This window comes from Mesoplodon mirus (assembly GCF_964341445.2).
Source record: "Mesoplodon mirus genome assembly, chromosome: 6".
Classification (NCBI taxonomy): Eukaryota; Metazoa; Chordata; class Mammalia; order Artiodactyla; family Ziphiidae; genus Mesoplodon; species Mesoplodon mirus.
This window is the reverse complement of record NC_138982.1, coordinates 62,180,256-62,194,246: the sequence shown is the minus strand read 5'-3', so window position 1 is coordinate 62,194,246 and position 13,991 is coordinate 62,180,256. Positions and strand designations below refer to the sequence as shown.

The 13,991-nt window shown below is 36.6% G+C and overlaps 1 protein-coding gene across 1 annotated transcript in view; it reads right to left on the bottom strand.

Moving 5' to 3' along the window:
- ZBBX (zinc finger B-box domain containing) overlaps positions 1-13,991 on the bottom strand; it is a 111,777-nt gene that overhangs the window by 77,110 nt on the left and 20,676 nt on the right. The window contains exons 6-7 of the mRNA XM_082625499.1: positions 13,238-13,347; positions 7,095-7,190 (exon numbers count right to left, since the gene is read on the bottom strand). Of these exons, the coding sequence (XP_082481625.1) occupies positions 7,095-7,190; positions 13,238-13,347 (206 nt within the window). The remainder of the gene's footprint in view (positions 1-7,094; positions 7,191-13,237; positions 13,348-13,991) is intronic.

Sequence of the window (13,991 nt, the reverse complement as noted above, 5' to 3'; positions counted from 1 at the left end):
AACAAAATGTGATATATCCATACAATGGAATGTTATTTGGCCATAAATAAATGAAGCACAGATACATGCCACAACATGGATGAAACTTGAAAACATTATACTAAGTAAAGGCAGCTAGTCAAAAAGACCACATATTGTATGATTCCATTTATATTAAATATCTAGAATGGGCTAATCCATAGAGACAGAAAGTAGATAAGTCATTGCCAGGGGATTACAGGGAGGATGGTAGGGGGGATGGGAATAGTAGCAAAATGGTAGAGGATTTCTTTTTGAAGTGATAAAAATGTTCTAAAATTAACTGTGGTGGTAGTTGCACATATCTGTGAATATACTAAAATCTATTGAATTATAAACTTTAAATGGATAAGTTGTATAGTATGTGAGTTATATCTTAATAAAACTGTTTTTAAAAAATTCTTGTCTATGATGCCTCTATAAGTGCTCTTGATCTATCTTTTGGGTAAGCCATCATTCTGTCTTTAGAAATTTTAGTTAATCAAAGACTTAATTACAATGCCCTCCAAGGAGTCTACCTGGGTAAACTAAACTTTCAGACTCACCAGGCTGTCAGCAAACCACTCTTGGAAACAGTCTGCTTACAAGGATAAGAACAAGAACAACAGTTTATCAATGGGACGGCATCAGTTGTTATTCTTGGGAGTCTTGCAATAGTTCACGCAGAAGTACAGCTCAGATAGATGAGGGACAGACCTGGTTTAGAAGCCTTATTTCCCACCAGAGTCAATCCCCATTTGCAGGTTTCCAGAGGCCCACAGCCCACGTGCCGGCTACAAAGCTCGCCATGTTCAGGGAGCTGTGGCTTACCCCAAGTATTTATAATCCTCCCATTAGATGCAATTTGCCAATGAGGAGTCATGTTTACCATGAATATGTTGTCTAGGAACATAGGTGACATTAGGACCTTTATCTGTTTCCCAGGAAAAGAGCTAGAAAGTTAACTAAAGGTCAAATTCTCAGACACAAGAGGAAAAGCTTTTCTTAACCCTTCACCAACATAACATATTAACATACCGTGCGTTCTTTTAATTGTCCAATCTTTGGTTTTCAAAATTTAGAGAGAAACTTTGCCACTTAAAATGTAATTTTAAATTATTTCACGAGCTTGATCATATCATTCAGGTTTTATTCATGCTTTCACTCATTCAAAAATGAGATTTTTACATGCCAGGTACAATGTTAAGCACTAAGAATACAGTGATGAACATGACAGAAATAGTTCCTCTCCTTACAAGATTTGAAATTTATCAGAAGAGATAAAAGAGTAAAAAGTCAATAACAATATAGTTTTAAAAATCCTTTGACAGGGCTTCCCTGGTGGCACAGTGGTTGAGAGTCTGCCTGCCGATGCAGGGGACACGGGTTCGTGCCGCGGTCCGAGAGGATCCCACGTGCCGCGGAGCGGCTGGGCCCGTGAGCCATGGCCGCTGAGCCTGCGCATCCGGAGCCTGTGCTCCGCAACGGGAGAGGCCACAGCAGTGAGAGGCCCGCGTGCCGCAAAAAAAAAAAAAAAAAAATCCTTTGACAGAAGTTCAAAGTTATAATCATATTGAATCATAAAGAATTATTTATATTTAAGAAAGAAAAGCATGCCAATACTCAGTTGTTTATATATATTTTAAATATTTTATTTTTTCTTATGTGTAATACTAATATTTATAAATAGCAAATTTATAAATTTTTTAGGATATTGACATTACCTAGACCCTAAAATCATGTGAATTTATGGTAATTCCTTTTTGAGGGAACATTTACTCCCCATCCTTATATTTCTATCTTATTTGTGAGACTTTGGGAGAAGAAAGTGAGTGTGCTGACCTCTGCCCTTTCTGGGTTCTCCAAGGGTTACCTGTCCAGAGAGGGATGTATTCCAGTCTAGATCTCCATTAAGGAGTTTTTCTGGGTAGGTCCTGCCCTGTCAAAGGGAAAAGTCTATAACATTGGGGTGGGGGGGGGGAGGGCAAAAAGTTCAGTTCCAGGAAATATCAGGAAGCTGATCTGTCTGAACACCCATGCTACAACCACCAATTCTGATTGTATCAATAATAAAACTGATATTTTGATTTCTACCTTCTGACTCTAATACCTATTTCTCAATTGGTTTAGAACATGGAAAGTGAAGAAAGAGATGTTATATATTGCCCTTCAAAAATTGCAGTACACTCTAAAACTGGCCAACAATTATCTATACTGTAATCTCATTCTGAATTACATATTGTCACAAGTCAGGTTGGCCAAGAAACAAATTCTGAGATTTGCCTGCCTCACTTTTACTGGGGAGTTCTCTGAGAAGAACACCTGTGGGCGAGTGAAGGAAGCAGAACTGGGCAAAGAAGAGAGTTGAATTTGATGCAATTGCCAATCCCAAGGGAGGAGCTGTGATGGCCCATCAGAGTTGTCCCCAGTTGAGGCAAGACGTAGCTGGGAATTTGTACCCTAACATAGACCAGATATTGGCCCAAAGGATGGGCTGCCTACAGGGATGGAGTGTAGGCTTGAAGGTGGCAGTTCTCTTTGGGCAAAGGCAATTCCAGGGGAGAGACTCAACTATGATACAAATGCAGGCAACATTCCAGGCAGCTAGGGTAGTGAGTATCTCATTTCTAAGGAGGAAGATCTGGGTGGCACACATAGCATCTACATTATGTGTGTACACAGCATTTAAAACGGGTAGATTAGGATCATCCAAGTAAGCAACCACGATATTATCCAAATGACCAGCTATGGCCTAAAATTACTGTATTATCCTGAACATTAACAGAATAATGGTAGTGTGAGCCTAAAAGCTGACACTGGTCATTGTCAAGTGAAAGAAAAAAAATCTATCATTTTTCTACCAAAGTCAGAAAGCATAAATAGTATTATGACAACTGAGGTTCTGCCTGGTAATTATTTTCCTGTAGGTATGGTCAAGCAAACAAATATTCCCACTTATAATCCATATTTATGTAGGTATACCTTACTTCGTAGATAAAAAAGTGAAGAGGCTGCATATAGATGCCTCATATTGGAAAACATAGAAATTCCACCTCAGTTATCTCTTCTCTCATTACTAACCACCCCTCTTCCCAAGGTCTCTCCTTTCCAGTTAAGAAAATCTCCATTCTAATTAAGAAAATATATATACCAGAATCTATTAATGATTTTCTTAATCCAGCCTCCCCTTGCGCATGTCATACTTCACAATGAAATGCCTTTTGTTTGTTCCCCCCCACACCCCGTTTTCCCTTATCTCTGATTAACCTTGTCTCTTCTTTGATCTTTTGTTGTTAAAAGGAAATACGAATTCCTGATATATTGAGGCCTTATTTTTCACCAATGTGAGGCTTACCAAGTGAAAAAACCTTTTGTTTTACCTTTAGTGTTGAAAATCATTCTAAATACAGAAGTAGAATTTTCATCCTTGGTAATTCCCCTCATGAATTTACACATCATTTTGCAGATAATTAACTATTTCACAGAGGTTAGAGAAGGTTAAAAAAAAAAAAAACTTGTGCTGAAATCACTTCCAAGTATTAATCAATCATAAATAAAAAGAAAGACCCTTTGAAATTATGTTAGTCAACATGGAAATGGTAATAGTTTGTCTTCAATTTTTCAGGGATTTATCTCTTAAGTGAAACAAGATATGCCAGGACAAAATGGTCCTTACTGACTGTGAACTTTGTAAAGACTTACTGGTATGTAGGCTGGGGGTTGAAATGATTAACAACACTCAAAATAAGCTATTCTTCCTAATAACCAGAAATGACAACATAGGTTAAATAATATAAAGTATAGCAATCATTAGCCTAGAATGCTTGCTTTTTATATAGTAATGCTTAATATTCAGATATAGGATGTCTACTCTAACTTCTCAGATTAGGTATGAATTCAACAGTCAACAAAAAAAAATCTCATGACTTCTTTTTCTTTGTCTTCACAGTTTGCATATTTTAAAATTGAGATACAGTTGCTCTACGATATTATAAAGTTATAGGTGTACAAAAAAAAAAAAATCTCATGACTTTAACAGTTACCAAAGTGGTAGAAAACTAAAAATGCTATGGCTGGTTAATAAGAGCTAAAACAGAAAGAGGTATCCACTCGCTGCTGAACAATGGCCATCAGGCCAAGACACAACAGCATCAAGAACCTTACCTTAATGCACAGGGAAGAATGATGGAAACAAGAAGAAAAAAAGCAAGATGACTGAAAAAAAAAAAGGGGCTAAATAGTGCACAGAAATAATAAGAAAATGGCATATAGCTAATGGCACAATGGATTAAATTCAAGATGGGATGGCAGAGAATGGGTAAGGCCATGATAGAGGAGCAAAAATAAAGTACTAACCGGAAGAGCAAATCTCTGAGGATGAATGTGTAGCAACACACATTACATCAGCTAGCTGAGACCTCCTATTAACTGTTATAACAGCTACTGGTCAACGTAATGGGCAGGAGTCACCAATATATAGTGAGACTCTGTCCACTGTACACTACTAAGATCGGAGGGAGTAGGTTATATATTCTGAAATAGCTTCCTTTAAAAAAAACTTTTTTTTTTATTTTAAAATTTTAGTTGAATAAAATAAAGGGTCAAATTTACTTGAATTATCCAAAAAAAGATCACTCCTTCAAAGTATTTCATTACTTAGCAATCTGGGTACATAAAATGATGTTATATACAAAGAGAGTAGTAACCATGTATGTTTAGCTCCCAATACAGGTGGTCTCTGTTTGCTCTTTTCTAAGGGTCAGCCTCACAATCTGACTTCCCCAGCAGACAATGAAATTCTCAGGAAAATCCTCAAGATAGCACTAAGTAGCAACTTTGGTCTCCACAGACTAGAGGGCAATCCAGAGGAGTAACATAAATATAGAAGATATATAGTTATTTATCATTATTTAACTTTAAAATATATACATAAGAGAATCCCTGTATTTGAAAAAAACTCTCAAGGATTCATTATTACTTGCTATGCTCTTTGATTTGTATACATATTATGAAATTCATTTATGTTAATTTCTAGAGATGAATGCATCTTCTACAATTAGAAATTCACTAGGAACTTAAATACCATTCTGCTATTTCTGGCTTACCAACCTTTCCTTCCCTGCAACCAAAACTAGAAAATGTGATGCTGGGATGAGATGAAGCTTATACTCAGTAAGTATTAATTCTCTCACTTCAGCATCAATTCCACATTTAGAATTTTATAAGAATATAATTTACAAAAATCATGTTCTTCTATGTTAAGATATCGAATATATCCATTTTAATGACATGGAATAGAAAAACTCAACGTTTACTATACATATGCTATGTCACATTACTTTTAGTAAGCATGATTTGACCCATGTCATATCTGCCTCTGGATTACAATAAACCATATCATGGCAAAGTCTGACTGTGTTTTGAAATTGAATGTGGGCGGGGGGGAGGACTGAGAGAGAGAAGCAGAAAGGGACAGAGGTCTGGAAGAGAGAGGGGAAGGAAGGGAGAGAGAAAAGAGAATCAGACTTAGATAAATCTTGAAGGTCAAATACTGAAGTTGAGGGAAGGAGCCATGTCTGATTCTTCTTTGTACCCTCCACACCAGCTAGCACAGTGCCTAAATTCACTGAGCGGTAATTCAGAAAATGTGCTGAATAAATCACTGAATGGAAAATTCTGACAAGAATTCACAGTGGGATAATTACACTCCTTACCCTTACAATGGAGTGCCTTTAGTTAAATTCTATATTATTTGCATATTAACAATTACACTCACTTTTGTATACATTAATTTTCATTTCCTATGACTGTCCAGTCTTAGGATACTTCCTGAGGCAGGGGAGTAGTTGGTGGATTTCTTTTTGTTTTCCCTCCATCACTTCTGCCAGAAGGCTCTAAACACTGACTAGCCACTCAAAAGTTAACAGACTTCGGTAAATACCGATAAAAAAGTAAGGTCAGGGCTTCCCTGGTGGCGCAGTGGTTGGGAGTCTGCCTGCCAGTGCAGGGCACACGGGTTCGTGCCCCGGTCCGGGAGGATCCCACATGCCGCGGAGCGGCTGGGCCCGTGCACCATGGCCGCTGGGCCTGCGCGTCCGGAGCCTGTGCTCCGTGGCGGGAGAGGCCACAGCGGTGAGGGGCCCGCGTACCGCAAAAAAAAAAAAAAAAAAAAGTAAGGTCAGTTTTATGCTTTGCGGTTCTCATGACGTGGGTCATCAGCATCTGTGAGAGCTACCAATATTTATATATGTTAAAGCAACATGTAAAGTCTACCAGTAATCTTTATAAATACAGATAATATCAATATTAAAATTTACAAGATAATATTTAATCCTTCAATCCATTATACAAGGTACTCGACTCTCACTTTTATTTCCAGGTCCTTAAGAGGAGGATCCTAGTGTTATTCATCTGTGTAGGGTCACTGCCTAGCACTGACCCTGCACAATGAATGAAATCTATGACAAAACAATGCATCATCAAACGTAACTGGTATAATGTTATATCAATATTTAACCATATTTATTGTTTAAGTATTAGAATCTTAAAGCCATCTGACAGGGTTTGAGTTTAGGCATTTCAAAAAACAACAACTATATGAGGATAAATAAAAGTTTGTGATATGTAGGAGGAAAAGTAGAAACTTGAAAGATAAGCTTATTTAAAAAATAGTGGGGGAGGACAAATAAAAGACAAATTTTAAAAAAATAAACATGAGAAGAAAACAAGAGATTTCTATTTATAAACTAGATAGAAGTAATACTTAAAACAAATCATGTGTTCGTATGAAACCACAACAGATAAAGATATTGTCTAATTTTTAAATGTCAAGTTCACAGATAGAATGTGTAATGTAAAAACTCTAATCAAGCTAAGTGTTCCAGGAGCTATATTAAAGCACAGTTTAAACAGCAAAATAAAATCCAGATTAGCATTCAGTAAAATAATTTTAAGTTATATGTAAAGACTGTAGATAATAGAATTTTCCAAGTAATGCAAATCATCCTAAATTCTAGACAATTAAACATGTTTTATATGTCTTTGTGTTGAAACATTTTATAAATACACTACAAGTAAAGAGTATTAAAAAGTCATACCTGTAAAAGAGTTGTTCTGTGGAGTTTCAGTGCCCCCTTTTGATGAATTTTAGCAAAGCATCCTAAACAATAATCTTCTCCACATTCCAGGCATACCTTAAAAGATATTGAAAAATCACACAATCTTATAAAATATGACTTTGAGAAAATACTTGCATAAAAAATTCATTGCTCTCATCTTTACTTCTCCAATTACACACCTAGATGTCAGCAGAATTGAGAAGCCCAAGGAAACGGGACAACATTTGTCCCAGTTAAGATGTAACTTTGAGAAAAATTAACTTGTAAATTTTAATTACTCTCATAGCAAAATGAATATAATAGCTGTAAGTAGGTTTTAGATATATGTGTTAGGTGCATGTATGTATGTACAATTTCTGAATAAATCACTAAAAAAACGGCAACCTCAGATCAAACTTCTTAACCTGGTAAAAATTAACAGCAATATCTCTGGGTCAAAACTATTTCATTATGAGTTCTTTTATCTTTCTGTATGGATTTACATGACACAATTAGTTTCAAAGGATGTGTATACTATTTGTGTCCAAAATTCCCCACAGTCTTCTTTGAACGGCACTACTTCACTGGTGATTCTCAAAATGTGGTTTTAAAAGCATTCTTAGAAGATTCCTCAAAGGAAAAAAAGTATAAGAAAAAAAACTGGATGGATCTTCATCAACATGTCAGCAATGTTTATGACTGGTGAAATGATTACAGACAAGTGTATATTTGTCTCGCAAGTTCTCTATGGTGCTAAAATGTCATTCTTTAAATTTGCGGATAAGTTGGAAAATGTGATATACCTCTACCTGTGATGGTGCCAAGCAAGGGTGAAAGTGAGAAAAGGAAATGGAATTTTTACTGCAAGAGTAATTACTACTGTGCAGACGTACAGCCACTCTAACACCCTTTACAGTATGATAAAAAATAGTGCAAATGGCTAGTAGCCCCCCTTTTCTTGAGTTTGGCCTAGGTTGAGAACATCCAGTAGTACAAATAAGAAAGCATGAGGCCTGGAGAGAGAGTGTCAGAAAGTCTGTGCCAAGGAGCTCACACTCCCTTTAGCTCTCTTTCATTTCCTCCCCGTTTAGGGTGCCCATCACCCTTCTCCCCCTCCTTCCTCTCCCCTCTCTCAGGGTATAATAAGCATAAAGCAGCTGGGGCAGACTGGGGAGAGACAGACCAGGTTCTTCTGCCTTGTACGGGTCACTGGTGACCTGATGCGCAATTCAGTGACACTTCTCAAACTGTACCATGCATACAAATCTCCTGGGATTTCCTTACAGTGCACACGCTGGTTTGGGAAGTCTGGAATGGGACCCAAGATACTGCATTCTAACAAGATCCCAGGTGATGCCCATGCAGCTGCTGGGTGCAGACCACACAGGGAGTAAGAAGGCACTAGAGTGTACTGGATGAAGAAAAGGAGACTAAACTTAGAGGCGTATAAATTAGGAGTTTGGGATTAACAGATACACACTACTATATATAAAATAGATAACCAACAAGGACCTACTGTATAGCACAGAGAACTATTCTCAATATTTTTAATAACCTATAAGGGAAAATAATCTGAAAAAGAGTATATATACAGGGCTTTCCTGGTGGCGCAGTGGTTGAGAATCTGCCTGCCGATGCAGGGGACACGGGTTCAAGCCCTGGTCTGGGAAGATCCCACATGCTGCGGAGCAACTGGGCCCGTGAGCCACAACTACTGAGCCTGCACGTCTGGAGCCTGTGCTCTGCAACGGTAGAGGCCGCGATAGTGAGAGGCCCGTGCACCGCGATGAAGAGTGGCTCCCACTTGCCGCAACTAGAGACAGCCCTCGCACAGAAACGAAGACCCAACACAGCCAAAAATAAATTAATTTTTAAAAAAAGAATATATATACATATATATATATCTTTGCTGTGTACCTGAAATTAACACAACATTGTAACTCAACTATACTTCAATAAAAATTAAATAAAACCCAGTAAGAGTCCATTAATTTTTTAAAATTGTATTGCAAGTTCCCACATGATGATGCAGTTACCTACAATAATGTAGCCATGTTTATTAAATATGAAATGATTAGGACAACACTCCAAAAATAGGTTAAAAGAGTAGGAAGTGGTACATAACTCAACTGAAACTAAAAAGGAAGGGTCAAATAACAATAACAATATCCACAACATTCAGGGAGCACTTACTCATTGTTCTAAGGGTTTCGTATGTTCCATCTCATTTAATTCTCACAATAACCCCATAAGGTTAGCATGACCATTGTACCTCCATTGTGAAGATGAGGCAACAAAGGAACATAATGATTGAGAATTTGTCCAGTCATACAGTTAACGGAGTCAGGATTTCAACCCCAGAGTCTGATTCAAAGCTTAAGCTCTTACTCAAGACCCACATTACTAATAATCATTGACCATTAATTTCAGTATTAATCATTTATTAGAAAACCTTCATAAAATCTGCAAGAAAATAAATCCAAAATGTCAAATGATTGCATGGTCTGGTATTTATCAAAATCCAAATGTATTTTTCAAATGTGATTATAGCTACACAGAACTGGATTTATAATTTTAGTGGAAGAAAAATAAATACTATCCCTAGTATGGGAACTAATCCTAGCCTTTCAACTCCTGTTTCAAGACCTATAGTCTCTTAGAGAAATGATGATACAAACATAATCTAAATCCATAATTTTTAAGTGAAAAATTAAAAGCTATAATTTCACATACACATATGGAAGTATTATTGTATTAACGTAGACTTCAAAATGTATTCTACAACATGTCAGCTAATATTTTAATGAATTTCTCATAAATGTTCGGCGCCATTTTTACAATGTAATATAGAGGACTGAGAGTCAGTTTCAGCATATAATTCTAAGCCAAATATTTGCTAACAATACTTTCAATGAAAGTAGTCAAACGGATGTTATACTGGAAGATCAAAGCTGGAGTCACAGAGTAAGCTTATATATTTTGTTATACAAGCATATTTGGATTTAAATTGGGTTAAAATGACCGCCAACTGGAAAATCTTTTTAGGTAGTTTGTATAACTGGCAGGAACATACTAAAAATGTAGATAAGGACGCCATTCCACCACAGATGCTTCTTTGACGATGGAATACTAAAGTACTGTTTTAGCAAATATCTTTTTAATTTGTTCAAGGCTAGATCACTTATGCTAAGCCTTCAGAATCCGTCTGAGTTTAATTAAATTATCCACATTTGCCAAATTAATATGTAATTTTTAACTATCCATTTCACTTTTGTTATGTAGAAACAGCCTAAAGCCACTGGAATTTCTTTTAAAAATAAGAAATCTGCAAATTTGGGGTTTTATTTTTACCACCAACATATATGAATGCAACATATATAAAATGTGCCAACAACAAAAGGCATACAATTTACTATCTCTTCTCAATGTGCTAGGCACAATGCTAAATACTTCACATGCAGTAACCATTATCCTCATTAACTTTGAGGTCGTTATACTACTGTTACCCGTTTTGTCCCATTTTACAAATGAGAAGACAGAAACAAAAGAATTAAGTCATTTGCTGAAGTTCACATAGCTAACAACAGGTAAAGTTGATATTCAAACCCCCAAAATGTAAGCTCTTACTCCCCACCTCCCATCCCTGTACAATTTTCCCTGATTAAGGTCCTGTCATAAGATATAGAAAGGTTGACTCTGATTATCCAGTCAGCATGACCATCTAGAATGATGGAAGCTAAGAACACAAGGTAACCTCAGAGTTCAACACTATAGAGTTCATTACATCTACCGAGCTTGAATTTTTAAATAATTTTTGTGCTTTTAACAAGTATCATGGGATATTATTTTCATTTCAAATCAAAGAACATCCTTTCTTAAAATCTTAGTAAATTCTTTAAGAATGGTTAGGGCCTAAACCCTGACTTCTATTTACAACAGTTTTCAGGCAAATCAGTTTTGTAATCACTGCACACTTCATCACTCTCATCTGCTTTCCAGCCAAGGCACATGCCATTTATATTGTCTGGGAATGTCCTTTGCTTGCTTTTCCTTCTCTCTGGAAAAACAGATCCTTTATTTCCAAGTCAAATCTTATCTACATATGCCATATTGTTTGAATTCCATGGCCTTTAAAAAGTGCTCAACATGGAAGAGGATTAATAAGAAATATTGACTCATAGCTCCTATGATTTTTCAGATCATGAACAGTGGACTGCAACAATTCAATTCTGCCATAAGACCCTTTTAACTTTCATACTTCAAACTTCAGGAATATTAGCATTTGTTTATATTTTCTAAACTTTTCTGGATAGGTATAACTTGTTAAAATTCCACCAACATATCAAGTAAGGAGAAAAGTAGTATGATGTATGATGTAAAAGTAAGAGCATTATACCAAGAGACAGGGTTTTACATTTAATATTATTAGTGCTTTATTAGACTTAAAGCACTGTAACTCTCTGAGCTCAGTTAAAACTGCCATGAAATAAGGCTAGTAATACAATCTTAAACCAGAAGTGATTATAACTAAATTCTCTGAAATTTAATAAATATTAGTTATAGTGATCCACAAACATTAATTATAATCATTAAATTCTTTTGGGGAAAACTGCTTCCTAGGTATGTATAATTTTTTTTTTTTTTTTTTTTTTTGGTGGTACACGGGCCTCTCACTGTTGTGGCCTCTCCCGTTGCGGAGCACAGGCTCCGGACGCGCAGGCTCAGCGGCCATGGCTCACAGGCCCAGCCACTCCACGGCATGTGGGATCTTCCTGGACCGGGGCACGAACCCGTGTCCCCTGCATCGGCAGGCGGACTCTCAACCACTGCGCCACCAGGGAAGCACTGTATAATATTTTAATTGCTAAATACATTGGATATCTTCCTTTCAGTTAGTTTCAATGATAACAGTGTTTTCAATAACAGAAAGGCTTTAAAGAAATGACTCATTCAACAAACATTTGTTGAGTACCTATTAAACTGCAGGCATAATTCAAGGTGGTAAGCACACATCAGGGAACAAAAGTAAATCCCTAAGCTCATGAAATTTACACTGTGGGTGAGTAGAAAATAAACAAATAAACATACACTAAAGGGTGATAAATGTTATGTAGATGAATGAGGCAGCTTCACAAAACTATAGTCATCTCAGCTGTTGCTATTTTATAAAGAGCTGTCAGGACAGGTAATGTTTGAGTTGACCTTTATTGGTATGAGGAGACCTTGTGGGGAGAAAATTTGATGGGTAAATATTAAGAGTTGAATTTTGAACACACTAAATTAATGATTTTGGTTAGACATCCAAGTAGAAGTGTTGATTAGGCAGTCTGAGTTGAAAGTTCAGGGGAGAGATATGAGTTAAAGATGTAAATTTGGGAACCATCAAAATAAAGATGGGCTTTAAAGCCAAGAGAGTAGATGAAACTACCTAAAGAACAAGTATAAACAGACTAGAGAAGAGGCCTGAGGACTAAGCCCTCTGGCACTCCAACATTAAGGGGTCAAGAATACAGAAAAACAACAGAGCCCTACACAGAAAAATACATACCATACGATTCCATTTATATAAATTTCAATAGGTTTAGCACCACTACATGTATGCTGCTAAAAATCAGAATAGTAGTTGGCTTTGTAGTGGGAGTTAATTGGAAAAGGTGCAAGGGAACCTTCTGGGGTATTCTATTATCTTGATGGGGGTGTATACATTTAAGATTTGTCCATTTTGCAGTAGGTAAATTATACCTCGATAAAAAAAAAGAGAGAGAGAGAGAGAGAATAGGAGGAGATAATGTGATGACAGCAAGTGTAGACAACTCTTTAGAAATGTTACTAAAAGGGGTACAGGGGGAGATGTGGGGATCAAAGAAGAATTTCTGTTCCAGTTTTGGTTCGAGAAATACTGCAGCATGTTCTTGTGCTGATAGGCACAATCCAAGGGAGAGAGGACAAAAGTTAGGTGGTGTCTTTAAACAAGAATGAGATGATGAGATTCAGGGTATCCTGTAGCATCGGCCTTTCCTGGCAGTCTGCACACTTCACCCTTAGTAATGGTCATGAAGGAAGAGACATGGCTACCAAGCAGGTTAAGTCAGGACAGGTGTATGAGCCCATGTGAAAGTCTGATCTTATTCCAGTGTACGTACTAGCAGAGCGGCTTTGTTCTCACACTGCCCACAAACCTTCCATTTTATCTTGGGTTTTTCATGTTCAAAAGAATTTGCCATTTTATAATTAGATGGTTGTTTCACTGGCTCTGAAAGGGAAAAAAAAGACCAATCACGTTAAAATACGATGTTCAGTTTTCTGATTGATAAAGGAAATTATGCACATTTCTAAATTCTCAAACAGTATATAAATATTAGTTGCCCAATGAGAATGGCATGTAGCCAAGTCTAATCTTCCCAGTAGACTAGGGAGCCCACAGTCCCCCTCCCACCCCCTGTGACCACAGGGCCCCACATATCCACCCATATCCATTCTGCTGTAAACTCAGTTGAACTGGACATGTAAAATTACAGAATGTTAAAAACTATGCTTTGGATAGAATTCCCATAGCGTTCTGCCCCATCTCTGGATCAAACTAAGGCCCACACAGAACAACTTCTATAATAAATGTTATATATATTTCTATAATTTGTTCTATCAAATTATCTTAACTATCCAAATTAAATGTTTATCCCCTATTTTAAAAATCTTATTTCTTTTAGAATTACTGTAAATTCAAAATTGATTTTTTTTTGCTGTTTTCAAATAATGTATTAAAATATAAAGCAATTTTCAATATTCTTTTAATTTCCCAGAGTAAAATTTCAATCTATAATTTTATACTGCTAACATTTTCTTCCTAGAGTTTAAGGAACAATGCTATGAAAGTCCTCACTTTTCAAAAATACTATT